This window comes from Mixophyes fleayi, chromosome 2 (genome assembly GCF_038048845.1).
Source record: "Mixophyes fleayi isolate aMixFle1 chromosome 2, aMixFle1.hap1, whole genome shotgun sequence".
Lineage (NCBI taxonomy): Eukaryota > Metazoa > Chordata > Amphibia > Anura > Limnodynastidae > Mixophyes > Mixophyes fleayi.
Window position 1 is genome coordinate 69,169,646 of NC_134403.1, and position 8,399 is coordinate 69,178,044.

General features: G+C 36.3%; 2 protein-coding genes across 3 annotated transcripts; both read left to right on the forward strand.

Moving 5' to 3' along the window:
- Nucleotides 1-243: 243 nt before the first annotated feature.
- Nucleotides 244-3,060, forward strand: HOXC6 (homeobox C6). Of its 2 annotated transcripts, none has more exons than XM_075199220.1 (2): nucleotides 244-1,314; nucleotides 1,971-3,060. In XM_075199220.1, exons 1-2 carry the CDS (start codon nucleotides 915-917, stop codon nucleotides 2,297-2,299), a joined length of 729 nt encoding a protein of 242 aa, XP_075055321.1. In that variant the 5' UTR covers nucleotides 244-914; the 3' UTR covers nucleotides 2,300-3,060. The 2 variants fall into 2 exon arrangements, with proteins under 2 accessions (XP_075055321.1, XP_075055322.1); XM_075199221.1 differs by having other exon boundaries at nucleotides 1,995-3,060.
- Nucleotides 3,061-5,157: 2,097 nt separating this feature from the next.
- HOXC5 (homeobox C5) lies at nucleotides 5,158-7,517 on the forward strand. The gene is made up of 2 exons (XM_075199222.1): nucleotides 5,158-5,680; nucleotides 6,299-7,517. Exons 1-2 carry the CDS (start codon nucleotides 5,233-5,235, stop codon nucleotides 6,511-6,513), a joined length of 663 nt encoding a protein of 220 aa, XP_075055323.1. The 5' UTR covers nucleotides 5,158-5,232; the 3' UTR covers nucleotides 6,514-7,517.
- The last annotated feature ends 882 nt before the right edge of the window (nucleotides 7,518-8,399 follow it).

Below are 8,399 nucleotides of genomic sequence, written 5' to 3' on the forward strand. Positions count from 1 at the left end.
TAAATATCACATTATAAAGCGTTCTAATTACAAATCAGCCAAGCAAAGAGAAATGGAGCTAAAACACAACGTATACAGTGCAACCTGCAACAATAATTGCACAAAATAATACAAGTAAGTACGTTATAATAAAAAAAAATTAAAATAAAAAGCAGCTTTTCTTATACCACAGGAACTTCAAATCAGCCAGGTAGGTTTAAAAAAGCAGAAAAAAAGTGTAGATTTTAAAAAAACAACAAAAAAAAAAAAACAGAACAAACAAAAAAGCACACAAAATGTAATAAATGTATATATTATTAGATAAAAATAATCAAAGTAGAACCATATTTGCATATTGTGTTTATTAATATTGAGATTTATATTACAGGAGTATATAATATGAATATATATGACTACACAAATAGTCGTGTGTGTGTGTGTGCATGCATGTGTGTACACATGGAATATTCTTATATATCTTATATATTTGCCCCTTTGCCTGAGACTGTGCTGTTAGGGTTACATGTCTGCTGAGTTCCAAATGATTTTGCATACATTAGATTCTATTACGAACAAAGTGAGCAAGTTCTATGTGAATTAAATGCAAATCGGATTTAAGATATTGTGTTCTCCTGAGACTTATCCTTAGTCCCAGACATACCTGAAGATTTTTTTTCCTCCTCCCAAACTAATTTTATATTTCTAATTCTAAGTCTTACTTTGAATGTATACTTTCAACTGGGGAATCAACACAAGCAAAACCAATTTTTTCCTCTCTTGACATCTCGCCTCCTATTGGCTCCACGCAGGTCAGCTGACTTTGTCATTTTGTCTGTCCTGGAGTGGAGCCGTCCCTATAACAATCTAGTTCAGACTACAAACTGGAGACAGAAATAAATATTAAAGAAATCTTACAGGCAGGTAAAGGAGAAGATATGAATTCCTATTTCACGAACCCCTCTTTATCCTGCCATTTAACTAGTGGCCAAGAAGTTATACCAAATGTGGCCCTTAATTCAACTGCCTATGACCCTGTTAGGCATTTTTCCACTTATGGAGCAGCGGTTGCTCAAAATAGGATCTACTCTTCTCCATTTTACACACCGCAAGATAATGTTGTTTTCAGCTCCAGCCGGGGCCCCTATGAGTATGGATCTAATGCATTTTACCAGGAAAAGGACATGCTTACTAGCTGCAGGCAGAATTCTATGGGACACAACACACAGACTTCAATTGCACAGGATTTTAACAGTGACCAAAACAGAACCAATGTCCAGGAACAGAAAACTAGCATACAGATCTATCCTTGGATGCAGCGCATGAACTCCCATAGTGGTAAGTTTTACAGCTTGGAGATATAAATTAGATAAACTGAACCATCTTTACGATCATCTCCCTAGCAGAACAGGCTCAGCTCCTTTTTTATGGCCTCATAAAAGCAATAAAGTAGCTCCTTTCACAGTTGCCGTTATAGGCCTTTTATTTGTTAAGTTGTTGCAAGCAAATATGGCTTGTTATGTGCTTTCTAATTAAAAGACGTTCAGAGTTTAAAATATCTGTAATAAAGTTCGAGTTGTTTTTGTTTTTTTTTGTTGTCGTTGGGGAGGCAGGAGTTAAATAAAAATACTTTTCCTTTTATTAAGTGATTGATGTTTTTTTTTTCAATATTAAAGTGGGAATGCTTTTGACAGCAAAACATGCTATGGATATAAATTAATATATATGTTTTCGTTTTTAGAATCATGCAAACTAACTTTACATTCCAGTGAGTTAAGTTATCAAGTACTAGGAACATGGCATAATTCACAGTAGCACTATGTGTGTATATAATATATAATTATATTATTTTATTTTATACTGAGAGACGAGCTGAGTCTGGGTGGGTGGGTGTGTAGGCTGTAACAGACAAGGGGCTGCAGAGGAGATAAGTCGTGGGTTCAGGTATTATGCTAAGATATGTGTTTGTGGGTTTTCTCACTAATTATTTTCAGTTTGTCTTGTGTCTGAATCCCTAGGGGTGGGCTATGGAACGGACAGAAGGCGAGGACGCCAAATCTACTCCCGTTACCAAACCCTGGAGCTGGAGAAGGAATTCCATTTTAACCGCTATCTGACCAGGCGCAGGAGGATTGAAATCGCTAACGCACTTTGCTTAACAGAGCGTCAAATCAAAATATGGTTTCAAAACAGGAGAATGAAGTGGAAAAAGGAGAGCAATCTAACGTCCACCCTGACTGGGGGTAGTGGGGCTTCTGCTGACAGCCTAGCCGAGGGTAAGGAGGAGAAGCGAGAAGAGACAGAAGACCAACCCAAAGAGTGAATAGGGGGCTACTACCATCAATATCCACCTATTCCCTTCTACTACCCCCTCACCCTCAGCTGGCAGAATTCATTTGGATTGGCTGCATTAAGGAAACAAATATATAAATATATTAAAGATATATATCTGCACATCAATTTCTAGAGCCAAAAGTGGACTATGAATCCATTGAGGGAAAGACTACCTGCAATGTGTTATCTTTGGCCAGCCTACATCCACCATTAAGTTTCTCTGGCTTTGAGTCTCTATATCCTGTTTTTCTCCAACTTTGAATAAAAGACAGTATTCCAAAGTCACACATTTCCTTGTAAACAAACATTGCCTGCAAACAAATGGAGAACAATACTCAGACTTTGCCTGTGTGTATGTGTGTGTGATTGGGACGGACCCAGCACAGTTCAAATGTGAAGGGGATTCATACCCTCCCAAGAAAATGTCCTGTTCCCCTCTCCCTATGAGCCGTGGCCACGTACATATAGCATCCCCCCTTCCAAAATAGCTTGACTGTATTTAAAACGATTCTTTGGATGGTCTTCCATATTACATACTGTGACAGTTACCGTGTGAACCTTATTTTTCCTTGTGATCGTGGTGTCAGTATTTATATGTATGTCAGCACTGCAATGTTCAATATTGGCTTGTAAAATGAAGTTTCATAGCTGTAGAATAATGGTTACATTCTCGTTGTCTCACTGACTATGTATAAAGATCACGTCCTATGGACAAACTGTTGAGTATTTAATAAAATTGATATTATTTTTCATGGTCGTATGTATTTTATTACTTGAAATTATGCAACGTTTTTTTTTGGGATGGGGGGGGTCATTGTCAACAAACGCAGCTCTTTGTGTGCAATGTCATTCACACTGGTCAGAAAACCCTTCTATTCTCTATCACTGCCTTTGTAGCACAATAAAGATATATTATTCTGCATTCAAGATAACTTCCTAAACACGTGCATTGTCTAGCTGAAACACTGCGCCTCCAGCAAACACCAGCGATTCATAAATACATTATTGTGTCACTTGTATAGTCCATATCATTGTATTTTACATTTCTTTAGCAATTTTAAGTTTAGTAAAAAACAAAATAAAACACCATTATCATAAATGCTATCTTTCATAGAAAATATCAATCCAGTGTAGTTCTAAAAAACGCTGGAAGTCGAACAAAACAAATAGGAATGCAACTAATTGCTGTATAATAAATACACAGTAGTGCACAATAAGTTCCACGAATCCATCAAGATGCCAAAACAGCCTTTATTTTAAAGTCCTCATAACACACAAATGTAGAACACTTACAAAGAAAGCCTTCTTAATATTAATATACGTACGTAAGATCTGAGGGGTCTCTTACATGGCAGCAAGAATTTACCAAGTGAAAGTAAGAGCAAATATATGTAAGCGGACAAAAAATCACACCGGCATTATTCAAAATATTATTAATTTCTATCAAGAAAGCTCAAATTAATAAAGAAGTGTAACAATAAAAAATAGTGAATTCATTATATATATATATATATATATATATATATATATGTAAATAACATACAGTAAAACCAATATATTCTAAACACAAAGGCGTGTGAGGGTAATTCCAATCTCTTCAACTATATCAAATTTAGACTCAGAAGCCATTATACTTAATTCAATTATATGAACGCTGAACTTTTCACCTTGAAATACATTATGTATATATATATATATATATATATATATATATATATATATATATATATATATATATATGTATGTATGTATATATACATCTATGGGGAATTGTTTAATATGTACCTCTAGAAAAAATAATCTCCATTACATTAGCATTAGTGAGGAAGCTGGAGTATGTAACCAGGACAGTATGTAGACTTTATGTGGTCGTCTGATCTTTCATGCACAACAAAGGACCAGAGACCTGGGCTTTCACTTCAGTGATCAAAAACACAAATATTTATTGCGCACGTATGTTTAGGAGATGCTTTGCTAGATAAGGAATCTGCATTGCAACGTGCAGACCAGAAAACAGACCGAACAAAGACATACACAGACCTGACATATATTTAGACACAAGTTTTCTTATCAGATGGAGTTTCTATCTGTGAATAGTGAATACATATTACAAGGAGCCGCCGAAATGTGGTGTATTATATTTCATCTATAGAACCACATGGTATAAAAGAAGAAGTCACTGAAGGGTAATGCTCGCTGCTTAATTTCCGCTGTGTCAGTTTTTTTTAAATAAAAAGAGGGTTATAGATGAAATATAAAGCACCATATTTAAGCGAAGCGAATAGCCGACATTATAGGTGCTATTAATTAATATGCTAATTTAGCAATTAATGTGATCTATATTTAATGTAACGCACATTTCCTGTAATAGCAATGGCAGGGACAAAAAGAAGCGTAAAAATGCCATGTTTTTGAAAGGCAAAATAACTGACCCCTGGGGGAAATCTACAGACATTATATTCCATGTTCAATCGGTGGTCAACTACTTTTTGAATAAATTATTCACATGGAGATATAATCATAAAAATACACCCGTTGACCTATCACACCAATGGTGGCTTAGACTGCAGCCATGTTTAGCAGGCGCTCTACCACCCTACTGGCACCAGGTGACGCTGTGGCCTCATTGTCTTCTTTTCCTACTTGGGGCCTTCAGTTTGTTCTGCCAACATATCAGATACGTTTCACAGGCTTCCATCAATAACCTCCTGGGGTCATCAAGCCAAATTTATGACTGGCCAACAGAGTCACGTGATTCTATTTAAACATCCCATATTTGGGCAGAGCACATAGAATAAAGAAAGAGGATTCCCCAGCTATAAATTCTGCACTTTAGAGAACAAAACCTCTGAACTTCAAAGGGCCACAAATCAAGCCTAATCAAAGGGTGAAAAAAAATAATAATAATAATAATCAGCAGCCATGAGCTCGTACGTAGCCAATTCATTCTATAAGCAAAGTCAAAATGTTCCTGCCTATTCCATGCAAAGTTATGGGAATTATGGATCTGTATCCGAGGTCCCTTCATCCAGGTATTGCTACAGTGGGTTGGATCTGAGCATTACATTCCCATCTCCTGGTTCTTCAAACTCTCTAAACGGTCTGGACATGCCTTCAAACCCCACCACTAACTCTGACCGGCCTTCTTGTACTGTAATGGGCAGAGGAGATCAGGGTGCTCTCAGCCCTGGGATTTACAATCAAAAACCCGGGAGTACATCGTTGGAGGACAGATCTAAAGGGATTGAGAACATCAAAGCAGAGCCGGTACAAACAACTCCACAAGGACAGCAACAGCCCCAGCAGTCACAGCAACAGCAACAGCCACCCCAAATATACCCCTGGATGACCAAACTGCACATGAGCCATGGTAAACTTTCTCTTCTCGCTTTTGTTTCATAGGGTTTTGCATTGGTTTTTATAGGCCATACGGGGCAAATAATAAAAAAAAAAAACCTGAGGTCGTAAATTTTACGACTCAGGCATCAATTGCTCGTAAAACTGTCCACTAAAAGGCTTACAGGCTATAGACGCTCAAATTTATGACAGCATAATTGGATCATAGGAACAAAACGTGTAGAAAAGACAATAATTCCATTTTTAGGGGGCTGAAAAAAAAAACATTTTTTCTACGGGGAAAAAAAAATCATACTTATTATTTAGTCGATTTACCTAATGAGAAAAAATAGCCAGTTAAAGGCAAAATATTGCAACTATTTGTATTTAATGTAGACACTGGTGTATTATTTTTTTAAAGTTGTGTTTTGCTATAGAAAAATAATTCGCTAAACATATGCATATTTATGTATCTACAAACGTGTAATCCCTTGTGAATCACTTTGCGGTGTCTGAGGGATTAATAAATAAAGATGGTTTTGTTTTATGGTATTTGCTTTCATTAAGTTGTTATTTCGAAAGGGTCGTTGTTATTATAATTCTTTAGTATGAATTTCAAATGTTCACACCCCTGCCACCTTCTCCTCTCTAGAAACTGATGGCAAGCGCTCCCGGACAAGCTACACTCGCTACCAAACCCTGGAATTAGAGAAAGAATTCCATTTTAACAGATACCTGACACGTCGCAGGCGCATTGAAATAGCCAACAATCTATGTTTAAACGAGAGGCAGATCAAGATCTGGTTCCAAAACCGAAGGATGAAGTGGAAGAAGGATTCTAAAGTCAAAAGCAAAGACTCCATTTAAGAGGCGACCGCATGGGAACAAGATATTTAATCTTAGTTTTACTACATCTACTTTCAGAAACTTTTTTTTTCTCCTTTTGTGCGAGGGGTGTTGGAAGGGATCAAGGGAAGGTAAAATGACTACGGGGATTCTGAGTTGATTAACACTTAAGACCTGCTGTCAAACATCAGCCACCCCTCTCCTATATTTTCAAAGTCAGATTGTGTGTAGCTCTGTATTTTGCCCATTTAGTATATTGTTTTGACCAATTTAAGTCTCAAGGTAGAAGAGGTGGAGGATAAAAAAAAATGTTTAGGCAGCTCTTTGCATCGTTGTACTTGCTCGGGCTGTATTGTACTAGACATGCAATCTGTGCAGGGTCAAAGAAAGTTCTTCAGAAAAAAAAAATGCTAATTGGGAAACTGAGCTGAAAAGGGCAGGGAAAGTGTGGCTGTATTATATTGTGCTTATTATAATAGGGGTCATATCTTTTGGTGACCGGTTAGGTATGGAAATATAAAAAAAACAAAACCACAAGGGAAATGGTTTCAGTCTGAAACTTTATCATTTGTTATATAAAGTATTGTACATACACACGGGGAATGTGTGTTATTCCACAAAAATGTTGTCCATGCACTTGTATAGTCTTTAAAAAAGCAAAAAACATACATGTCACCAGTTACAAAGTGAATTAGTTCTGTTATGTTTCATTTTAATAGGTAGCGTTTATGTTAAAATTTACATAGGGTCAGAAATATGCCCCCCTACTCCAGTTATATGTTGCCCAGACACTACGGTATAATTTGTTATACAGTGTTTGTGTGCAAGACTTATTTTTATGGCATGATGGAGGGAGGGATCAGCGGACTTGTTTCATGTGTAATTTATTGTATTTTGTTGTTTTGCTATTTTTTTTATTTTTTTTTCGTAATTAATAAGTGTATAAAACAACAGTTTGTACGTCATGGTTTTAATGTAATCCTTTCTAGCCAGTTTTATTCGATAATGTAACTCATATATTTATTGTTTGCAATTTCATATGTGATAAATCATGAATCCTATATTTTGTCATATTGAATAAACTGCAAGTAATATAACAGTTGAATTGGGTAGCAAGTATCTTTTTCTGGCATATCACACGTGAAAGGAGTGAGGTATTCACGTTACAAGGTATTGGAGCAACTCTGTATTAGGTGCTGAATAAAGAACAGCAGAGGCTCTTATAGCAAGTTACATGGGACTAGCATTTTCTTCATTCAGACTAAGGCCATTCTCAATGTATACGAAGAAAATGTAAAGACAAATATGAACAAATGTGAATTAAAAGGAAAAGATTCATAGTAAACTTCAAAGTGAATGCTGGATATCTATCTATCTATCTATCTATCTATCTATCTATCTATCTATCTATCTATCTATCTACCTATCTATCCATCTATCTCTATCTACACACACACACACACACACACACACACACACACACACACACACACACACACACACACACACTCACATACATCTGTCTCATTGATAGTCCTGGTTGGCCTAATGCAGCATTGCACAATATAATACATTCATAGAAAATGTTAAATCTAAAAAAAAAATAACATACCTGAAAATGGTCAATCTTGACCTCTTGTATCCTCAATTCCAATTAAATTTGAAGACCTATACTGTAGGTTTGGACGTAAATAAAATCAAAGAGCTGAAGTCACACACACAGTCAAACTAATTCTCTTGGAGTGTAAATTTTGCTTTAGAAAGTCCTGAGAAAATGATCCGATTCTGTTATCTACAATCTGGCCTGAGAAGTATTTACAGTAGGGACAAATGCTTGGAATAAGTTAAGGGCCCCATAAAACTTTATGGCACTTCCGTTACACGTTGCAGACAAAAGAACAGCTTCC

Excerpts from the sequence above, each read along its gene's own strand:
- HOXC6 (XM_075199220.1), top strand. The coding sequence starts at position 915 with ATGAATTCCTATTTCACGAACCCCTCTTTATCCTGCCATTTAACTAGT. Across the intron at positions 1,315-1,970 it reads GCGCATGAACTCCCATAGTG|TTTGTCTTGTGTCTGAATCC; the intron begins GTAAGTTTTACA and ends AATTATTTTCAG.
- HOXC5 (XM_075199222.1), top strand. The coding sequence starts at position 5,233 with ATGAGCTCGTACGTAGCCAATTCATTCTATAAGCAAAGTCAAAATGTT. Across the intron at positions 5,681-6,298 it reads CAAACTGCACATGAGCCATG|AAACTGATGGCAAGCGCTCC; the intron begins GTAAACTTTCTC and ends TCTCCTCTCTAG.